The 21,403-nt window shown below is 49.9% G+C and overlaps 2 protein-coding genes across 9 annotated transcripts in view; one reads left to right on the top strand and one right to left on the bottom strand.

The window, feature by feature from the left end:
* Positions 1-365: 365 nt before the first annotated feature.
* On the bottom strand, positions 366-9,801 carry CHD9NB (CHD9 neighbor). 4 transcript variants are annotated; one of them, XM_053663251.1, is made up of 3 exons: positions 7,256-7,415; positions 4,661-5,220; positions 366-2,335 (listed from the first exon to the last, which is right to left on the bottom strand). In XM_053663251.1, the coding sequence occupies exon 3, from the start codon at positions 1,413-1,415 to the stop codon at positions 1,257-1,259; it is 159 nt and encodes a 52-aa protein (XP_053519226.1). In that variant the 5' UTR covers positions 1,416-2,335; positions 4,661-5,220; positions 7,256-7,415; the 3' UTR covers positions 366-1,256. The 4 variants fall into 4 exon arrangements, 2 of the variants coding, with proteins under 2 accessions (XP_053519226.1, XP_053519225.1); XR_008391177.1 differs by lacking the exon at positions 7,256-7,415 and adding an exon at positions 8,994-9,080 and having other exon boundaries at positions 1,418-2,335; XR_008391178.1 differs by having other exon boundaries at positions 1,418-2,291; positions 7,256-7,419.
* The window catches only part of CHD9 (chromodomain helicase DNA binding protein 9), a 168,609-nt gene continuing 156,278 nt past the window's right edge, over positions 9,073-21,403 (top strand). For 3 of the 5 annotated variants that reach the window (XM_053663245.1, XM_053663244.1, XM_053663239.1), the window contains exon 1: positions 9,073-9,158. The gene's annotated coding sequence lies outside the window, so the exon portion shown is untranslated. The remainder of the gene's footprint in view (positions 9,159-21,403) is intronic. The other 2 variants (XM_053663240.1, XM_053663243.1) reach the window with 2 other exon arrangements.

The following is a 21,403-nucleotide window of genomic DNA, read 5'->3' as shown; positions in this document are numbered from 1 at the left end:
AGGCTGCACTGGGAGCTGAACTTTCCTTTCTTCTTAGGAAAGACCCTCGATCCCACCCCCTGGCACAGGACTCAGCCCTGGCGAACAGCCTGCTTTCCGGAGCCACACTGCTGGGGGTCAAATGCACCAGGAAGAGCCCCAGGCCGGGCTGGCCACACTCAGACAAGGCTCTGAAGCCCTCAGTACCTCCACTTTCTCATCTGTAAAATGGGCATGGTTGTGCTGACCCCCGTGTAGAGGTCCCCGTGTGAGGCCAGGGACAGGACAGGCCGGACCCACGGCCTCTTCTCTCCCTTCTCTTCTCCAGCCTCGCGCCCTCGTTCCCCACTGATCCCCTCGGCTCAGATCCCCAGGCCTCTTCAGACTGTAGTCTCATCCTTTATTTGCAAACATGTCTGCTGGATTTCCAACGAACATGCTTCTGAGTCGAGTAAAAAACAAAACACACGTGGGGATGGGCGGGGAGAAAGGCTGACAGACATGTGAGTAAACAGGGAAAGATTTTCGAAGGCTGGATACAGAGCTCCGATGCTGGGGGATCAAACTGACAGAGTTTTGATATGAGGAGGCACAGGAGCAGAGGGGCATTCTTGAGGGGATTAAAAAACACCAGAAACACGGCCCCGCCTCCCTCCTTTGCGCCAGCCCTTGGAGCTCTGCTCACTGGCTAATCAAGGCCTTGTCACCCCCCCCCCACCATTGACATGGTCACAGTTGAACCTGCTTGTTCCCGTAATTCATTAATAACGCTCCAAGTTCAATATTCAATTATTCATACAAACAGTGTGGGCCGAGCTAAACGCACAGCCTCCCCGTTAGGGACCTTGGCTATTCAGCCAGCTTTTGAGAAGAGAAAAGCCACACACCCGAATCGGCGCTGCAACCACAGAGCTTTCGTGGTTCAGACAGGGAGGCCGGTGGGCCCAGTGGACAGTCCCAGCCCAGCAGCCAACTGTCCCTGGGCCCAGGACAGTGTCCTTCCAGGGCTCGTTCGCATCCGGAAGCTGCAGGCAACCCCAGGATGGGCAGGCTTCTCTGGTCCTCTTGCTTGGAGAGCTGGGGAAGAAGATTCCCCAGGGCCTCACCTTCCTCCCAAGCCCACGGAACCAGGCTGCTGAGGGGCCTTCTGGGAGACGGGGATTTCTTTCTCTCCTCCTTCTCTTCAGAGCTGCTCAGAATGGGGCTCATCTCGGGCTTCGGGGGCCAAAGGCAGTTCCAGGAATGAGAAGGAGAGTCTGACTCAAGAAAGAAGCATCTTAGCTCTGAGGCTCGGCTGCCCCGTCCTGCAGGGGAGTCTCTTTGTGGTCCACCGCCTCAGCACCCGCCTCCAGGTTTGGCTCTGCTCCCGAGGGCTGCTTTCCCGGTTCCTGGAGCTCCACCGCCAGGGTGGCAGTCTTGCTGGTGTGGCATCCCATCTCAGCTGGACGCAGAGGGCCGAGGGGCCTGGGATGTTCCCAGAGGAGCTGGTTCTGTGCGGCTGGTCCTCAGGGTCCAGAGTTAAATAACTTCCTCAGAGCACTGTCCAAGGAGAACTGGCTCCGTTTCTATGGTCACAGGGGAACGCCATGTCCAATTTGCATAAAGAGCACACAGTCTTCGGGGTGGGCAGGGCCTGGAGGGCTGCCCTTCCGGGTCAACTGGGCTAGTTCCCCGCTCCCCTTATTCCACAGACAGAATTCCCTTTTGTGTAACCTTTAACTCTTTTACCGATGACAACCCGCCACCTAGCTACCTGTAAACACGGACTCTTTTCTTTGCACGTAAAGAAAGCCCCGTTACTATGCAACTAGTTGGGGCTGCTTTTTCTGTCCCGGGTCACATTCAGTTCAGGGACTTACAGAGCCCCAGGGCAGAGCCTGTCCCCTACCCTGGAATGTCAACCTCACCCAGGGAGTCCTGAAACCAAGGACGCCAGGGGTTACCCCAACCTGTAGGTAACTAAAAGAACTAGCAGATAGTGTGTGCTACTCTGTGCCAAGTGCGGTGTCTGCTCTTGATCTTGTTTAACCCTCACGACGAGGAACCGTACTGAAGCCTAACTCAGCAGGCGGAGACACCGAGGCACAGAGACTCAGTAATTTATTTCAGGTAGTTCCTAAAGGTCAGGAAATGGCGGAGCTGGGATTCAAACCCAAGCCGGTTGTGTGGATTCCACGCTGTCTGGGTAACTATGCTAATCTCGTCTCCTCTCCAGGCCCGTCACGCAGTCTCCACGCACCATCACGGTGCTCTCAGCGGGGCAGATCTGTCGTGCTCTTTCCATCCGAGGCCGTGGGTACAGGTTTTCAAGGCTGTAAATGAATGGTCTCTGATGCAAATGCTTCTTGAGCCAAGCCTGCAGGTCGTGCATAGCAACAAAGCTGACATCAGCCCTGGCAGCGTAGCTCAGTTGGTTAGAGCATCGTCCCGACACGCCAAGGTTGTGGGTTCAATCCCCGGTCAGGGCACATACAAGGGTCAACCAATGAGTGCATGAATAAATGGAACAACGGGTTGATGTCTCTCCCTCCCACCCTCCCTTCTTACCCCAAGAAAATAATCTTTTTTTTTTAAATGACATCAACTCCTGTCCACTTCTGGAGAGCCTCTGACCCTGTGCATGACCCTCATTTCTTCCTCATGATCAAACAGTCCTACGAGGAAGAATCACTGATTCCGATTTAAAGTCAGCGTCATAGAGTCCACAGTGGTTTGCCTGATGGTCAGTTGCCCGAGGCCACCACTTGGCAAGCAGCCAGCTCAGGGCGCTGTCTCACAGGGTTGTGACCCCCAGGCTCCCCTTCCCATCCCAGTGCCACTGCCCCTGGTGAACACGGTCCCCCCTCCTGGACCTGAGCCACCAGGGCTCTGCAGGAAGGTGGCACGACCCCCCTAAAAGCAACCTGTCTTCCAATGGCCTTTGTGCTGAATGAGCTGGCAAAGCAACAATTAGGAGTTATGAGGCTGTTAATGTACCCCTCCCGGATGAACAGGAAAGTGCAATCTGGGGGTGTCAGATTAAGACACCCTTACCTTCCAATTAAGAAGCCCTAAGTGAGGTGAATCCTCCTTCGGCTGTTGGGGGCCTGGGGCAACAACCCTCCTGTGAAGTGTCCACCTGATCCTGCTTATCCTGAGGCTGCGCCAGGGGCAGGCAGCAGGTACCCCCAGATCCCAGTGAGCCCCTCAGGCCGGGCCTGGGGCGGCAGGCAGGTCAGAGGTGTGGCCCACGGCAGCCTTTGAGGGCCCTTTCGCTAAGCGAAACCTGCTGAGAAGCCTCGCCCTGCCTGGGACCCTGAGACCCTGCGACCCTGCCAGGGACTGGGAGACACCCCCCTGTAAGTGGAGAAATAGACTCTGGTACATTCACTCAGAAGGATACTACTCAGCAGTGAGAAGGAACAAACTACTGATACATGCAAAACGCAGAATGGATTCCAAAGACAGTAGGTTGGGGGGGGAGGTGGGGGAGCCAGTCTCCAAAGATGACGTATTGTTCGATTTCATTTATGTGACCTTCCCCAACAGACAAAACCCTAAAGATGGAGAATGAAATGTTAGCTAAAGGTGGGTTTTGGCGCTCTGTATTCTAACTGTGGCGGGGTTACCCAAACCTGCGTGTGTGCTAAAACTTCATAGACCTGTATAGCAAAATATTAAGAAGTCGAATTCAGTGTATGCTCATTTAAGAAAAGTCTTTAAAATTCTGAAGATCAGTCAAACACAAATATAAATAAAAGCTGTTTGCAGGAGCCCAGCGGCTTATTTTGCCATCTGGTCCTGGCTTTTAAGATCATTCAAAACTGCTTTCTCTCCTGCTCCTCACGCAAACAAACAAACACGCACACCTGCCCCTAATTTAGCTCAGCATCTGTTTATCGAGCCACGTGGTACGAGGTTCCATTTTTGGGTGTTGTGCGGTTTCCAGAATCCTCCTGAATTGCAATGACAGAGGCCCGGACATGGAGACAGAGACAACTGTGTGCAGAGGGTCACCTCATAGCTATGAGTGTCGGGCAAGACAGTGGCCAGCCCAGGGGACCCTACAGAAAGAGAGCTGGGCACACAAGCACCCTGACCGCCCTCTCCTCCCTCCCTCTGGTCTCTCCTGGAGCTCCCATTGGCCAAACCCCTGGAGCTCCCATTGGCCAAACCCCATAGGAAGCTAAGGGATACAGGAAACTTCCCTCTTACCCATCAGCCTCCCAAAATTCGGGAGAGTGAAGAGGGAGAGTGGACTTGGCGAGGCAAACCCGGCTTCTCTCGCAATCCACGTCGATCCTGAACTCAAGGGGGACAACATGTGTGGGGGAGGGCAAGTCCTCTCAGGGAATTAAACCACGAGGCAGAATGAGGTAAGTTCTTTTAAAAGAGATTACTTATTGTTTCAGAAAGAGAGGAAGAGAGAAAGAAAGGAGAGAGAAACGTCGATTTGTTGTTCCTCTTATTGATGTATTCATTGGTTGATTCTTGTACCGGCCCTGACCAGGGATTGAACCTGCAGCCTTGGTGTACTGGGGCAATGCTCTAACCAGCTGAGCTACCAAGCCAGGGCTGGAAGTTCTTCTTTTTTTAAAAAAAAAAATTATTTCTTTAATTGTTGTTTACGTACAGTTTTCTGTCTTTTACTCCCATCCCACCCCCACCCCCAAAATTCTTTTTAATAGAGAGAAATGGTCACCATGAAAAGGGCTTCCTTGGGCTGGACCTAGAAGGATGAGCAGAGTCCCGGCTGGTAGAGGAGAGAAGAACACCACCGCCAAAATGAAGAAATGTGCGTCTCTTTCTAGCAGTTTGGTGGACTTCACCATCCACGTATGGAAAGGCAGCTAGTGGTCGTGGTTAGAAGCACCCGTTTCAGCCTGAGAGGAACCAGGGATGGGATAGCGTTGCGCCCCGTCATCCTTGGGGAGTACAGTACGTTCCAAGACCTTAACAGACGCCTGAGACTGTGGATACTATGGAACCCTGTAAGTGCTCTCCTGAATGTGCGCTCTCTCTCCCTCCCCCCCCCCACCTGAGTTAGCTACTGAGGCAATTATGAATTGCCCTGACTGGTGTGGCTCAGTGGCTCTGGCGTCGTCCTGTAAGCTGACAGGTCACTGTTTTGATTCCCAGTCAGGGCACATGGCTGGCTGCAGGCCAGGTCCCCAACGAGGGGTACAGAAGAGGCAACGGATCAATGTTTCTCTCTTACATCGATGTTTCTCTTCTTCTCTTTCTCTCTCTCTTCCTCTCTCTCTAAAAATAAACAAATAAAATGTTTTTAAACATAAAATAAAACTTAGGAGTTACTGATTTCTGGAGTTTTCCATGTACTGTTTTTGGAACACAGCCGACTGCAGGTAACTGGAGCTGCAGAGAGTGAAACTTCTAATGAGGGGGGCTACTGTAATAACAGCGTAGTGTGCATGCTGTGTGGCCTTCGGCAAGTTGCTTAACCTCTCTGACTCTCAGTTTCCTGGACTTCTGGGAAGAGTCCATGAAACAGTATATGACGAGGTCTGTCCAGAAAAAGTGCAGCCATTGCTAATATAACAAGAACCATTTGCACAACATCGATGTCACCTGGCAGCCAAGGAGAGTGGACTGGAATGTGTGTATGTGTGAACAATGACGACTTCACTGTACTAGTCAGTGGGGGCGGTAGACCCTGTTGAATGAGCATGTGCACTCTGTGGCCGTCACATTCAAAACAACTGAGCAAGTAAAGCAATGAGATGAATCTGCATCAAATGCTCTGTTAAGCTTAGACCTTCCTCTATGGAAACTATTCAGATGGTTCAGAAGGTCGTAGCTGTGGGCAACTGGTGACTGGCGGCTTCATCATAACAACATGCCCGCTCATGCATCAAGTCTCATGCAGAGTTTTTTGGTGAAACATCAAATCACCCAGGTGACTTCTGGCTTTTCCCAAAACTAAAATCACCTTTGAAAAGGAAGAGATTTCAGGCAGTCAATGAAATTCAGGAAAATACAACAGGGCAGCTGATGACAATTGGGAGAATTATATAAGGTCCCAAGGCGCCTACTTTGAAAGGGACTGAGGTGTCATTGTCCTATGCACAATGTTCCCTGTATCTTCTTCAGTAAATGTCTCTGCTTTTCATATTGCGTGGCCGGATACCTTGTGGGCAGCCCTTGTGTGTGAGACAGACATTGGACAGTACAGCTCACAACACTGGCAGGAGTCGCAGATACAATTCATGAGCATAAACTCACCAGACTTACTTCCGCCATTCATAGATACACTTTGACCCCAAAAGTCAAGTTGCCACTCCATCTACAGGGCCAGCCTCATAAGACCAAGTGCCTTTCCTGGGATGAGCCCGCAGCCTCTTTCCCTCTGGTCTCTTGGGCCTTCCTGCCTCCTCCCTTTGCTCCCCCTCCTTCCACCAGGGCCTTGACACTACCTGGCCCGTGGCACCCCCATTTCTAGCTCCATCCACTTTGGACAATAGAGTATTTTCATGCTTCTTACTGGAGCATCACTCTAGAAGCTAATTAAGCCCTTTCCCACGGAAAATAGGTTACCTCTCGTAACATAAATGTGAGCCTATTTTTAAAAATCCTCCCTTTGACGGAAAGGAGGAAAAGAATAAACACACAAAATGAGACTAGGTTGTTCATCCTGTCCCATATCTAAACCACAGTGTCCTGTACATAGTAGTTGCTCAATAAGCAGTAGTAAAGGGCTCAGAGGCAGATGTTAGGCAGTTGGGCCACCCAGGGTCAAGTGCTTGGCCACGCCTCCCTCTTTCACCCAGGACAAATTACATAAGCATGATGAGTCTCGGTTTCTTCACCAAGAAAATGGGAAAGAGGATAGGACCATCTCTTAGGATGGCTGTGAGGATTAAACTGAGTAGTCAGCCTCCGGTTCTTAGTGCCTGGCACATTACTAATAGTAATTAGTGTCCATTGTTGATGACACTACTTAGGCCTGTCCAATACTATGCTGTCCCTCAAGGAGGTCACCTATGGCGAATCTATGGAGAAACAGATGTGTTTCCAAACCGTCGTTTCCAAAACACGGTGATTAGTGGAGTGAGCAAAATGCTGGGAGAACTCAGAGGACAAAGTCCTTAGGGAGCCTTTACCCTCACCAGGTGATGCCTGACGTCAGAATCCCGGAGGCTGTAATCCGGGACTTTGTCCAGGTGTGCTCTGGGGCACAGTGGGGCGGGTGGCAGGAGGGAGCTGGAGCTGCGGCTGGGGCAAGAGCAGCCTGAAAGGGACTCGGAGACACTGGGGAGTGACAGAATGGGAAGCGTACCTCTTGTCGGTTGGTCCTCGCCGTGGGCTACCAGCATCTCTCCGACCCATTCACCTTCACCATGGCACTAGCCTGCCGTGAGTTAGCTGGGGCTGGCCTGTCTTGCACACACAGAGACACACAGACGCGCTGCCCTTTACCCTTCTGGGTACCGCCCACAGGGGGCCCTCCTGTTCCTCCTCCTCTGCCCTTGCTTCACCAGCACGGAGGGACCGACAGTGAAGTAGGCGCACACACAGGTGGTGGGAGGGACGGTTAGCACAGGCCTCATTGCACAAAGTGTCTCTAATCTTTCCACTGGTCCTGCTATCCAAGTCATCCCAGAGATAAACTCCCAGGGTGAAAGGAGGGCACTTCCCGATGTAACTTTGCAAAACCTAATCACATCACCAGGCCACTCTGCCTCTGGTGCCCTGTAAATGGATATTTTTAAAGATTTTACTACTTTTTTCTTAGAGAGAGGGGAAAGGAGGGAGAAAGAGAGGGAGAGAAACATGTGCAAGAGAAACATATACATCAGTTGCCTCTCTTACGCCTCCAGCTGGGGAGCTGGCCTGCAGCCCAGGCCCGGGCCGCAACCAGGAATCAAACCGGCGCCCTTTCAGTCTGCGGGCTGGCATTCAAGGCACTGAGCAGCACCAGTGCCTTAGTCAGGGCTAAGTTGATTTTTTTTTAAACTATAAATCCCATATGTATTCCGTGAAGAGCTCACTTGCATTGCATTGCATTTGAGTATGTGTTAAAACTGTTCGTTTGTTACATTAAATATGAATACAACAAAAAGCAGACACATGGGTTATTTTGTTTCCCATTGTATCCCTTGTTTGTAGAAAAGTGTCTGGGTCATTGTAGCTACTCAGTTAACATTTGTTCCACAAAGAAACAAAATGTAAATACTTGAAAGAGTCCACCATTTTTGTAACAACATTGCAGCGTGTCTTCATGTAAAAAATTAAAAACAAAAAAAAATTTTAAGAATACACTGAAAGCCTCGGGAAAAGGAGCGGGGTGAGGGTTCCCACGGCCCTGAAAAAGCATGACACTGGGACTCCCCTGGACACTATGCTTCACTGTCGCCTGAATCTTTATTAGCTAACAGGTTCTAGGCTCCTCAGCTGAAGGCAGTTGTAACACCCCTCCCCCACCCACTCCCTATAACGACTAGGGAGGGGTTACTGGCTTCTAGTGGCAAGGAGTCAGGGACGCTGTGGTGCGGTGCCGGGAACGCCCCAGCCAAACGAAAGTCAGTGTTGACCAGGTGAGAAGCGTTACCCGGGTTGCCAGATCCTAGGGGGCCTCACTGCGTCTCCAGACTCAACACAGGTTCTGACCGGGTGTTGAATAGAGGTCAGCCAGAGACCGGAGGGCACACGGTGGCCCCCTTTCCCAAGGGGAAAGGGTTGCCAGGAGGGGAAAGGCCTCCCTGGCTTGACAGAAACCCAGTCCCTTGCGTGCTGTCGCGTTCCCGGTGTATTTCAAAGAAAGGCCACGCCAATTTGGAGTGCACTGAAAACTTGAGCATGAAAGGAAAATCCCAGGGTGGATCCCAGGCCGGGATCAGGGCCTTGGTTGCCCCTCCGGGCCCCCTAGAGAAAGCAGCACGCTCGGGTCCCAGTGCCCTCCAGAAAGTGAAGGTGTTCCCGCCTGGCTGGGATTTGCGCCCGGGGTTCCTAGCTCGCTGGAAAGCCACCCACGTGGGAAGCCGAGGCTGCTTTTGCGCTCGGGACTGAACGCTCACCTCCTGGCCCCAGTCGCCGCACGGCCGCCCCGCGGCCACTAGGTGGCGCTGCGCTCCAGCGGGCACCTCTCGGCGCAGGGAGAGACGACAGCCAGCGGAGCCGAGCGACACATCGAACCTGAGCCTCGGGATTCCGGGGACTGGAGGGCAGCGCCGGCAGCCAAGGTAGGATCCCTGAGCCCCCGGCGTTTCCCTTGAACTTGGTTGGGGTGGGCAGCGTGGCGGCCGCCGAGCCCAGCGTGCGTTCGGCCGAGGTAACCAGAAAAGTCGGAGCGGCCACACGTGCTGTTGTGGACCGGGACCCGGAGACCGCAGTCTGCAAGCTGGGCCTAGGGGCAGAGCGAACACCAGGTCGCTCCACATAAACATCCTCTGGAAAGCATGCCCAGAGCGCCGGGCAGCAAGTCCTGGAAGGAGAAAACAGCTCCTGGTGCCCAGAGCGACTCAGCTGAGTGCTGATAAGGTCCAAAGCTCCATTTCTCAAACTTGGCTGCACACTGAAATCGCTGGGGGGTTATTTTCCAAAAGTCTGAAGTCCTAGAAACTCAGACAGAAGTAGTTTGGGTCTAGGCCTGGGCATCTGGATATGTAAAAGCTTCCAAGTGATTCCCAAGAGCAGCCGATGGTGAGGACCCTTGAGGGTAGGAGAAAACCCCAGGATGGTTGTGGTGGCCCAGAATGCTGATTCTTCGTCTTTTCTTCTTCTTCTCCGTCTGTAATGTGCCTTTTAAGCAGGAAATATCTCCGCCGTCTTTGAGCTGTCAAACCCCAGATAACAAACCAACACCCTCCCTCCCAACTGGGCGGGTTTGAAAGGGTTCAACTTGGAAGTGGGCAGACAGCAGACAGACACTGATGTGAAATAAGAGAAAACACTCATGGCCATGGCGGAGCGTGTGGCAGGGTGTCTCCTGACCCTGGTCCCTCGGAAGTCCAGGGGACCGGCTGGAGCCGCCCTCATCATTTCGGTTAATGTTACTGAGTAGCCAGGGCAAGGGTCCTTATTACTAATGAAGGGGACCCAGTATATTTCTATTACAGCCAAGTGGTGACCAGCATGGGCTGCGTCCCCAGCACCAGCCCTTCCTTTTTTGACCCTCCAGAACTCACTGAGCCACCCTAGCCTCAGTTTCCTCATCCGCAAAATGGGTATGCTGGCATCAGGTCCTTGGAATTGGTGTGGGAATTGGTAACCATAAAAGTTAATGTCTGCTAAGGGCGTACCTGTGCCAGGTGCTGTGCTAGATGCTTTCTATGTATCGTCACACCGACTCCTCACCGTGACCCACGAGGCGGGACTGTAATTACTGCACTGGGGCTCCGAGAAGCCAAGGAACTGGCTCGGAGTTGCATAATGCTAGGAGGCAGAGCCTGTGTTGGAACCCAGGCAGTCTGACTCCAGAGCCACGAACAAAGGTACCGTCATCTGCTGTTCCCCTGGTTGGCTCAGGGACCGCAGAGAACACTTAGCACAGGGCAGGCGCCTGCGTGGTACGTTCTCCACAAACACCAGCTCTCACTGCTGCCAGCAAAGCACGTCCCCCAAACCGCCTCATCTGTTCAATCTCCAAGTACCGGTCTCTGAGAGCCCACTATGTGCCGTGCAGTCTGCCAGGTGCTAGAGATAAAGTGGTAAACAAACGACAAAAGCAGGTAAACCAGCCCCCAGGGAACTCACGCTGCAGTGAATGGGAAAAACCAGAAGGAAGTGCAGGGGACCGTCATGATCCCTAACTATACAGATCCTGTAGTGACGAACCCTCCGACCTGCTAAAATGTATTTGTAACCCCAAAACTAGTATCGGCGGCACTTTCACAGTCATTTGTGGGTGTGCGTCGAGTGACAGCCGGTTTGAGTCACCCATTCACGCATGTCCCCAGCTGAGGTTCAAATGAGATGACACTCGGCCTTCTCTGTCAGACTGCACCCGTCCTTGTGGTCTCACTAGTGCCCTAGTTTTCACTCTTTGGAGGCTTTTTGGTGATTTCGCTGTTTAAAATCACTCCCGGGCGCAGTGCGGTGCAGTGCTTCTCCGCACAGGAAGGCAGTGATGGGCCTTACTTGCGAATCTGCGTTAGGTGAGTTTTGTTCAGGCAGGAGTGGTAGTTCGGTTGGCCGTGAGTTCAATGCGAAGGAAGGAACAATATGTATTAAGTGTGGCATCTTGAAACAGAAACACACATGAAACAAGGTTAGGTATTGATCTGTTGATGAAAACGTGACCCGAGACTTGCAGAAATCTAACCCTGTATTTTCCCTAAGAGCGACGAATGGTTCATTCATTATTAGCTAATTCCATGTTCTTGTCTACTCTCTAGAACAGAGCTGCTGTGAATAGTGAGAGGCATCTGTAATCAGACTGCATGCACAATGAAAGAGTCAAGTATAAAGATGGAGAGGTTTACAGAAGGGGTCTGCCTCGGGCTGAGGGGTCAGAAGGACCAAGGAGCAGCCGGGCTGGGGTGTGAGGAGGAAAGAGTGTGTCCTGAAGAAAAAGCAGCATGTGCAAAGTCCCGGAGGTAGCCAAAAGCTTAGCAAGGTCCGATAACTCAAGTATTAGATGTGCAGGGAGTAGGGTGGGAGCAGAGATGCAACCATACAATCACATTCCGGAGGGAGTGGCTGGGGCCAGGTGGCACTGGGGTTCGTGGGCAGCTCTCATTTCATCCAATTAGCCCAGTAACCCTGGCAGGCTGGGCAGGATCATTTCCGCCTTTGACCCATGAAGCAACTGATGCTCCACGCACTTCAATGACTTCCCATCGGCTGCTGGTAGGCAGCAACCCGACCCTCCCGTCTTAGTCGGATGTTTTGCGTGTTGATCAGAGATGGTGGAACATAGTCCTAGGCTGGAGGTTTGGCTTGGTTTGGTCATTCTGGGGAGCAATGCATGACTAAGTGCCTGAGGAATGACGCCCCCAAGCTCAGATGGAATCCCTGGGACTTGGGGCAAAGTGTGGAGAAAATTTCTCATGTCCTTTTAAAAATAAATGTATTCCTGGTCAACACATGAATGCCTCAGTGGAAAGAGTCCTCCGTGCCTGCAGAGGGCGGGACTGATGTAGGAGGTCGTGGAAAGGCAGAGAAAGGAAATGGGAAGGTGTGGTCCACAGCATCCCCTAAGTCCTAGGTGGCGCTGGGCCTCCCCATCCTTGGAGCATCCAGGTCCCAATCTGCCTCTTGTCCCTGCCCAACAGTGACCTTGAACAGGGGCCAGCAAACGTTTTTCCGCAAGGGGCCGAGCAGGAGATATTTTGAGCTTTGTGGACCATATGGTTTCGGCTGTAAATATTCAAAGCTGCCATTACAGAGTGAAAGTGGCCAGAGACATATGGAAACAAGTGAGCATAGCTGGGTTCCAATAAAACTTTATTTAGGGATACTGATATTTGGACTTCGTATCGTTTTTCTGGGTCACAAAATGTTGTTCTTCTTTCCGTTTTTTTTTCAGCCGTTTAAAAATATAAACACTGTTCTTAGCTCGTAGACCGTATAGAAACAAGCATTGGGCTGGCTGTGGACTGTAGTTTGCTGACTTGATCTAGAATCGTGGGACCCCAGGGCCAGAAAACTATGAAAGAGATGTCCACTTGGCTGGTCACCTGGGCCTTCAATCCCTATTGAAGATGCCCAGCCATTGGTTGAATGCCCCAAGAACATGGAACTGGCTTGTGGGGCATCTCATTCCATTGTCAGAAGTTTAAACTGTACCATAGTTAGGGTTTCCCCAAAAGCAGGTCATGAGGCAAGGTTTGGGTGCCAGGACCTTATTTGGGAGGTGATCCCAGAAAGCTCAGTGAAAATGACGTGAACCGGAAGGGAGGAAAGCCAGTGAAAAGTGCATTGAGGAGTGAGCTACCAGTCCCTCTGAGAACCCTTGGAGAGATTGGGTGTCCCCCAGAGAGGCAAGGCTGCTGGGCTATTTCCCGGCCTCCTGACCCTCCCTCGGGGGAGCATCGTTGGCTGCACACATGCACTTCTGATCAGTTCTGCACACTGTCTGCAGTAAACATCCCAGGGCCAGGAAATGCCTTCAGACAGAAAGGAAACTGGAGGTGCATCTGGAAACTGGAGGTGCCCCCTGGGGGTTGCTGATGAGTACCTCTGGGCCAGGAAGTGGCTCTGATGGCTTTCTAGTGTGCTGGGTCACTGACTTGCTGTGGCTTAGAGTCCTGCATAGGACAGGTATTCCCTTTTATATTTGTGTCTTTTTTTTAAGGTTTTATTTATTTGTTTTTAGAGAGGGAGAAATGGGTTATTGCCTCTTGCGTGCCCCCACCTGGGGGACCTGGCCCACAGCCCAGGCCTGTGCCCTGACTGGGAATCCAACCAGCGACCCTTTGGTTTTCAGGCTGGCAAACTCCATCCACTGAGCCACACCAGCCAGGGCCAGACATTCCCTTTTGAACCGTCTCTGTGATGCTCCTGCCCCGGCCCCTCTCCCCAGCACAGGGCCACACTGGCCTTTCACTTCCTTGAACTCGCCAGACTCTTCCTTCTGACAACAAAAGGAGTCTCAGTGAAACACTAGAATGTTCTCGTTAGACTTGCTCATCTTCCTCTTTATAGAAAAGGCGGCCGTCCTCCAGCTCGGAGCATTGAACCGACAACAGGAGCTAACATTCAGTAACATTGTTTTGCTTTATGTTTATTTGCACAGTTTTCGCCTTTCTGTTGGCGAGTACTACTAGCTTTGCACGTACAATAATGATATAAAGGTTTAAAAAAACAAATTTATGTAACTAATTTGTCTATTTAAAACACCATATGATTTCACTTCTATGTGGAATCTAAAGAACAATATAAATGAACAGACAAGACAGAAACGACTCACAGATACAAAGAACAGACTGACAGTTGCCAGAGGTGGGCGGGGTGGGGGGTGGTGTGGGGAGCTGGGCAAAAAAAGTGAAGGGATTAAGAAGTACAAATTCGTAGTTACAAAATAGTCACAAGTTGAGGAGTCCTGGCCAGATAGCTCAGAGCGTTGCCCGGATACTCCAAGGTTGAGGGTTTGATCCCCAGTCAGGGAACATACAAGAATCAACCAATGAGCTCTGGCTGGCGTAGCTCAGTGGATTGAGCATGGGCCTGTGAACCAAAAAATGGAGGTTTGATTCCCAGTCAGGGCACATGCCTGGGTTGCAGGCCAGTTCCCAGCAGGGAACACATGAGAGGCAACCATACATTGATATTTCTCTCCTTCTCTCCTAGTCTCCTTCCCTTCCCCTCTAAAGATTAGAGAAAAAAAAAAGAATCAACCAATGAATGCATCAATAGGCAGAAGAACAAATAGGTGTTTCTCTTTCTCTCTCTCAAAAAATAGTCACGGGGATGTCAAGTACAGCATAGAGAATATAGCCGATAATATTGTAATAATCATGTGTGGTGGTTGTTGGAAATGTCGAGGGGACCCCTTTGTAAAGTATATAATTGTCTAACCACTGTGCTATATATGCCTGAAACTGATAGTATTGAATGCCAACTGTAATTAAAAAATACAATAAAAAAAATAATGTGTCTCCTTAGAGAAAAATGTTAAATAGCGGGATGAGAATATAATAAAAAATAATAATCACTGTCCTTATTGAGCACTAAGTATACGCTGGGTGCTGTTCTAAGCACTTCACACGTGTAATTTAATCGCTTCTCACCACAACCACACAGGTTAAGTGCTATTTGAGGAAGGTCCTATTATTGCCGAGAAAACAGGCGTGGGGAAGTGAAGTACCTACCTGGCCCAAACTCACCAGCTAGTAGTAACGGACCAAACCAGAAAAGGAGCCCAGGCAGCCCTGCTCCAGAGTCTGTGCTCTTAATTGCAGGATCAATTCGAAAAAGGAAAAAAAGAGGTGAAGGTGATATTTGAGTTAGAGGAAAACCGCTTCAAGAGGCTCTTCTTTTTTTAACTAGCCCATATGTTCCCCTGGGTCTCCAGCCCGTTGATTGCCTGCTTTCTCCTGGAGCCCCCCGAGAAATCTGTCCCCTTGCTCTCACTCCAGTCCTTCGGGTAGCTGATGTCAGGAACCGCTGGCCCTCACGGATCTTCCCTGCTCTGGATTAGACGTCGCCAGCTTGTTCTCGGTCACATGTTCTTGGCGTCTTCCCCCACGCATTTCTTGCCTCCTTGCCCTTTTTTATTCAACAGAACTTCAGAAGTTATTTTTGTTGCTGTAGCTTTTTTTTTGCAGGCCTCCCACAGCTCATTCCGGGCTCAGGGTAGATGGCTGTGGTTGGAGTGATTGACGTGGCAAAGAGCAGCTAGATAGCGATGTCCAGAGGGAGGCTGGTGACAGAGAGAGAACCCTTCACAGCCAGAGTCGCAGGGCTGGAGGCAGGCAATGCTCACGCTTGGCTGGCTGGGGACGGAGCTCCTTTAACGCACATGTTGCTAATCAGGCTGAAAGGGACAGACTAACCAAATTCACAGGAGCCCGGTGAGGAAGCCAGACCACAAACTTATTAAATCACGAAGGGAGAAGCACCGCGAAGCAGCCTGGAATCTTTTAGGTCAGCACATCAGCTATAGGCTTCCTGCCCCCCACCCTCCTGCAGCAAAGTCCATGTGGAAAGCTAGCTTCTAGTTAGAACGTTGGTATTCACGGAATCTAAACAAGGTGAGCAAAAGGAGTGATTTTTAGAGAGAGGGGAAGGAGAAAGAGTGGGAGAGAAACATCAATGTGTGGTTGCCTCTCATGTGTCCCCTACTAGGGACCTGGCCTGCATCCCAGGCATGTGCCCTGACTGGGAATCGAACCAGCAACCCTTTGCTTCACAGGCCCGTGCTCCATCCACTGAGCTACACCAACCAGGGCAAAAGGAGTGATTTTTAATAGCCAGGATGGGCTAAGATGTTTGTAGCCCCTGAGGGATCCAAGGGTCCAGAAAGGCAGCAGTATGCTGATCCACTTCCCCATCTCTGTGCTCATGGTAGACATGACTAATCCATTACCACACCTTGACCTTCCTGCTGCTCCCTGGACGAACCCTGTTGTCCTTCCTGACTGGTGTGACTCAGTGGGTTGGGCGTCATCCCATAAAGCAAAGGGTTACTGTTTTGATTCCCAGTCGGGGCATGTGCCTGGGTTGTCGGTTCGCTCCTCAGGGAAGCAACCGATTCATGTTTCTTTTTTTTAAGTATTTTTAAAATTGATTATGCTATTACAGTTTTCCCAATTTTCACACTTTATCCCCCCTCCTCCCTGCCTCCCAGCCCTCCAGAACCCCCCCTAGTTCATGTTCATGGGTTGTACATATAAGTTCTTTGAGTTCTGTTTCCTATACCATCTCCCCCCCTCCATGTTTCTCTCTCACATTGGTATTTCTCTCCGTTTCTTCCTCCCTCCCTTCCTTGCTCTCTAAAAATAGAAAAATTAAATCTTAAAAAATTAAATAAATAAGGAAGAGTATTCCGGGAAGCTCTGGCCAGCCTCTGAGCTGACTGTAGGGCTCCAAAGCCCCTTCTGCTCTGGACAATGTGGGACATGAGGCCAACTCTCCAAGGCCTGCTCTTCCATACTGCTTTTCTCTGAGCTCCTCTCTACCTAATATTCCTTTCACTTATGTTAATACAATGGGCTGGGTGGGTTTTTTTTTTAATTCGTTGTGAAGTCTTGATTTGATTTCCAGGCCTCGCTCTTCCTGCTGTGTCCGGAGGCACATCCTGTTCTGCCCTTAAGAACTTCTGCAGATCAGCGACCACAGACAGTATGTGCGTTCCACTGACAGCTCTCCCCACCTTGTGAGGTGCCCGGCCGTGTACCTCCCAGTAACAATTTCTTGCCACGGAGAAGCAGTTTGCTGGAATGTTGGGTTTCATTCCTTGACAGAATTGGCTGCATCACAGTTGTAAATGGTTACTACGGTTATCATTCAGGTATCCCTGGGGCCTGGGGCCTGGGGCCTGGGGCCTGGGGGACCAGGGCCGGGAGAGGAAGCTTCAGATACTAGACCCAACAAATCATTGAATTTGCTGCTTACGAGCATGGGTTATGCTTAACTAAAGAGCTAGGAGTCTTGTTATTTGGGGGCACCCAGACATTTTGGCTGCCTTAAAAAAGTACATTTTGTATGTGGCCTCTCTTCCCACCTGTATAAAGAAGATCAAATGTGTACAGAGAATCTGTGGCCCCCAGGGCCACTGAGGGAGGCCCCCTTTGAGCTTCTCAAGAGGAAAAGTGGGCCCTGCGCTCAGGGGCCTGCCCAGTTCGACAGGGGAGACCGGGTTCTCACAGCGGAAAGGCTGCCAGTCTCGTAAGCGAGGCCCAGTCTCTAACCTCAGGGAGGCTGACGGAGGAGAGGCATGCCCTCTGGTGTCCTTGGACCGAGGACCAAGATGGTGTCCTCGGTGTGAACTGTCTTCCTCCCAGAAGGCATAGCTGGATGCGCCATTCTCTGCAGTCCATCAACAGGGTGGCAGAGGCGCCAGCCTCCTGCATCACCATTAACACCTGTGCAAATGCAAATCGGAGGGCCAGGGGACTGAGGGCCAGCCCAGGAATTCGTTTGCTTTCAATGGACTGGTTCTTTCTTTCTTTCTTTCTTTCTTTCTTTCTTTCTTTCTTTCTTTCTTTCTTTCTTTCTTTCTTTCTTTCTTTCTTTCTTTCTTCTTTCTTTCTTTCTTTCTTTCTTTCTTTCTTTCTTTCTTTCTTTCTTTCTTTCTTTCTTTTTTTAACAATTTAGATTTACAGAAACGTTGAAATGATAGTAGAGTTCCCATCCATCCCACACTGAGTTTCTCCTATTATTAACAAATGCATTTGTTATGTGTAACCATCCAATAGATTGGTGCTTTATTAGTAACTAAAGGCCGTCGTTTATTCAGATTTCCTCAGTGTTTACCCAGTGTCCTTTCTCTGTTCCAGGATCCCCTCCAGAGTAGCCCATCTCACTCAGTTGTCATGTCTCCCTAGGGTCCTGTTGGCTGTACCACTACACCCAAATTTTCTTGTGGTTTTTTTTTTTTTTTACTATTTTGTGTATTTATTTTTAGAGACAGGGGAAGAGAAGGAGAAAGAGAGGGAGAGAAACGTCAATGTGTGGTTGCCTCTTGTGTACCCCCTACTGGGGACCTGGCCTGCAACCCAAGCATCCAAGCATGTGCCCTGACTGGGAATCAAACCAGCAACCCTTTGGTTCACAAGCTGGTGTTCAGTCCACTGAACCACACCAGCCAGGGCCCAAATTCTCTTGTTTTTGGTGACCTTGACAGGTCTGAGGAAGGGTCAGGTGCGTTAGAGAATGCCCCACTATTGGAATTTGTCTGCTGTTATGCTCAGGGTTGGCCTGGGGTTATGAGTTTTGAAGAAGCCGACCATAGAAGGAAGATGCCATTTTCATCCCATACTATCAAGTGAATGTGATACCAACATGACTTTGACACTGACCTTGATCACCTGACTGAGGTGGTGTTTGTCAGATTTTTCCACTGTAAAGTCACTTTATTCCCAGTTCCATACTGTTCTCTTGGAAGGAAGTCAGTATATACAGCCCCACACTTAAGGGAGTGGGGATTTCTATTCCCCCTCCTTTGGGGTAGAGTATTTATGTAATTTATTTGGGATTCTTCTGCATGGGAGATTTGGCTCTTCTCTTTCTCCTATTTATTGTTTTTTCTTTTTATTTATAATAGTATAGACTCATGGATTTTATTTTAGACTCTGGGTTATAATCCAATACCGCTTTTTTTTTTTATTGCTCAAAGTATTCTGGCTTTGGCCACTGGGAATGAGATTTGGTTTAAACTAGTCTTGAGGCACTTTTTTTTTTTTGAGATTTTATTTATTTTATTTTTAGACAGGGGAAGGGAGGGAGGAAGATCAATGTGTGGTTTCCTCACATGCACCCACCACCTGGGACCTGGCCCACACCCCATGCATGTGCCCTGATTGGGAATCGAACCTACTACCCTGTGGTTTGCAGGCTGGCACCCAATCCACTGAGCCACAGCAGCCAGGGCCTGGGGCACTTCCATGTGTCGGCATTTGAGAGCCCTGTAGGCCTGGGCTCCCGTCCCAGCTCCACCAGTCACTGGCCACTGTGTGCTCTTGACAAGTTGCTGAACCATGTGGGCCTCCGTTTTCTCAGCTGGAAATGGAGCTGGTGTTGCTCCCTAACACTTAGGGCTACTGAATGCAATGCCCATAATGCATCCCCTGGAAATAGAAGTTAATATTGCTAGCCTGGATCTGTTCCAGAAGGTTGCCAGTCAAGACCAGGTTTGCCTTCATACTCCGTACCTTCCCAGGTGACAGGCTCCCATGGCCCATGTTTCTGCCCCGTGTCACTGCGCCCTGGTCTCCCCCACCCCCCTGCCGACCCAGCACGCTCTCCCAACTCCTGCCGCTCCGTCACACCACACTCCAGCCACACGAACGACCACCTAGAGTGCCCACCTCCGGTTCACACATCTGCACATCCTCATTTCCTCAACCCCCTGCAACATCACTTCCTCTGTGACATCGCCCAACAGCCGAGCGATAAGTCTCCTGTCCCCCGAATGGCCAGGGCCCCCTCACTCCTGTCTGACAGCCCTTCTCACTTTAGACTATGCAACAAGCAAGGTGCACTGTCCCCTGTCCCCCAACTGTCCTCATCTTTGCTCATCATTCTATGGCGCCTGCACATGCTCGGCTCCCCACACCCAGCTGTGGTCTCGTTTGCACCTGCGGTGAGTCTCAGCAAGACAAAGGAAGTCGGGGAAAGGCTGTATCCTGGGTGCTGACTGGGCCTAACTGAATAGCCTGTGGGGGTGGAGCACCTCAGAGGTCAAGAGGCTGACCCCGAGTCACTTCCGTGTGTGTGTATTTATATGAAATAAGCCTATTTATATACCCAATTATGATCAGATATGCATGACATAAAACGTGTCATGTTGACCATTTTTTAAGTGCTCAGGGGTAGTGAGCGTACGTCTATATCGTCGTACGAACAACCATCACTGCCATCACTGCTAGACTGCATCTTCCTCAAGTGAAACGCCATGTTCACGGCATAGTGGGTTTTAGTGTTTCCTTCATTTCCACTTCCACCCCATTTCCTCCTTCCCCCAGCCTCTGACAACTGTCACTCTACTTCCGGTCTCTATGATTTTTGACTTACATTCGTGGCATTCTTTAATATTTGTCTTTTGTGACTGGCTTATTTCACTGGGTGTATTGTCTTTAAGGCTCACCTGTGTTGTAGCACGTGTCTGGATTTCCCTCCTCTTTAAAGCTAAGTAGTTTTCTGTCGTATCCACATTCCGCATTTAGTTCATTCATTCACCTGTTGACGGACACTTGGGTTGCTTCCACCTTTGGCTATTGTGAATAACACTGCTATGAACACGGGTGTACAAATGTCCCTGCTTTTAATTTTGGGGAGCATATGCCCGGAGCAGAATTACGGGATCATGAGATAATTCTGTATTTTCTATCTTGAGCAGTTGCCATATCGTTTTCCACTGTGGTTGCCCCGTTTGACATCCCCACCAGCAATGTGCAAAGGCTCCCATTTCCGCACATCCTTGCCCGCACTCGTTTTCTGTGTTTGTTTAGCAATAACCATTCTGATAGGGTGGCATTGTGGTTTTGATTTGCATTTTTCTAGTAACTAGTGAGGGTGAGCATCTTTAATGTGCTCAGTGGGTAGTTGTCCATCTTTTTTGGAGACATGTCTATCAAGTTCTTTGCCCATTTTTTAATTGAATGGAGTTGTTCCGTCTTTTGATGTTGAGTTGTCGGAGTTCTTTATATATTCTGGGTATTAATTCCTTATCCAATATATGCTTCACAAATAGAATCTTTTGCTCTGCCTTTCACTCTGTTGACATGTCCTTGGATACACAAAAGGTTTGGGTTGTTTTGTTTTGTTTTTAAATTTTGATGAAGTTCAATTTGTCTAGTTTTTTCTTTTGTTACCTGTGCTGTTGGTGTTCTATCCAAGAGGTCATTGCCAAGTCCCATGTCGTGAGCATTTGTTTCTTTTATGTTTTCTGACAAGCGTTTATAGTTTTAGATCTTATGTTTAGGTCGTGGATCCAATTTTGGTCATTTTTGCATATGGTATAAAGTAAGATCCAGCTTCATTCTGCATGGGGGTACCCAGTTTTCCCAACACCGTTTGTTGAAAGAACTGTCCTTTCCTTGCGGAGTGGCTTTGGCACCCTGTTGAAACCCATCTGATCACACGTGCAAGGGTTTCTTTCTAGGCTGCCCCACCTATTCCGTTGGTCTACATGTCTGTCTCCATGCCGAAGACACACTGTTTTGATAACTCTACCTTTGTAGTAAGTTTGAAATAAGAAAGCTTGAGTCCTCCCACTTTGTTCTTATTTTTTTATTGTTTTGGGTCTTGGGGTTTCTTGAAATGTGATATGAATTTTAATGTAGGCTTTTCTTTATCTGCAAAAAAAAATTAAGTTGGGCTG

Source organism: Artibeus jamaicensis, unplaced genomic scaffold, assembly GCF_021234435.1.
Source record: "Artibeus jamaicensis isolate MK-2021 breed Jamaican fruit bat unplaced genomic scaffold, CSHL_Jam_final contig_3152, whole genome shotgun sequence".
Lineage (NCBI taxonomy): Eukaryota > Metazoa > Chordata > Mammalia > Chiroptera > Phyllostomidae > Artibeus > Artibeus jamaicensis.
This window is presented reverse-complemented; position numbering and strand designations above follow the sequence as displayed.

Bases quoted from the DNA above. Each gene is read 5' to 3' on its own strand.
- CHD9NB (XM_053663250.1), bottom strand. From the start codon at position 9,362: ATGTTTATGTGGAGCGACCTGGTGTTCGCTCTGCCCCTAGGCCCAGCT. The intron at 5,221-8,993 runs GTGAGCGTTCAG...GTTTATTTTTAG, and splicing joins GCGGCGACTGGGGCCAGGAG to AGAGAGAGGAAGAGAGAGAG. The intron at 4,842-5,176 runs GTAAGAGAGAAA...GGTTCCTCTCAG, and splicing joins AGAAGAAGAGAAACATCGAT to GCTGAAACGGGTGCTTCTAA.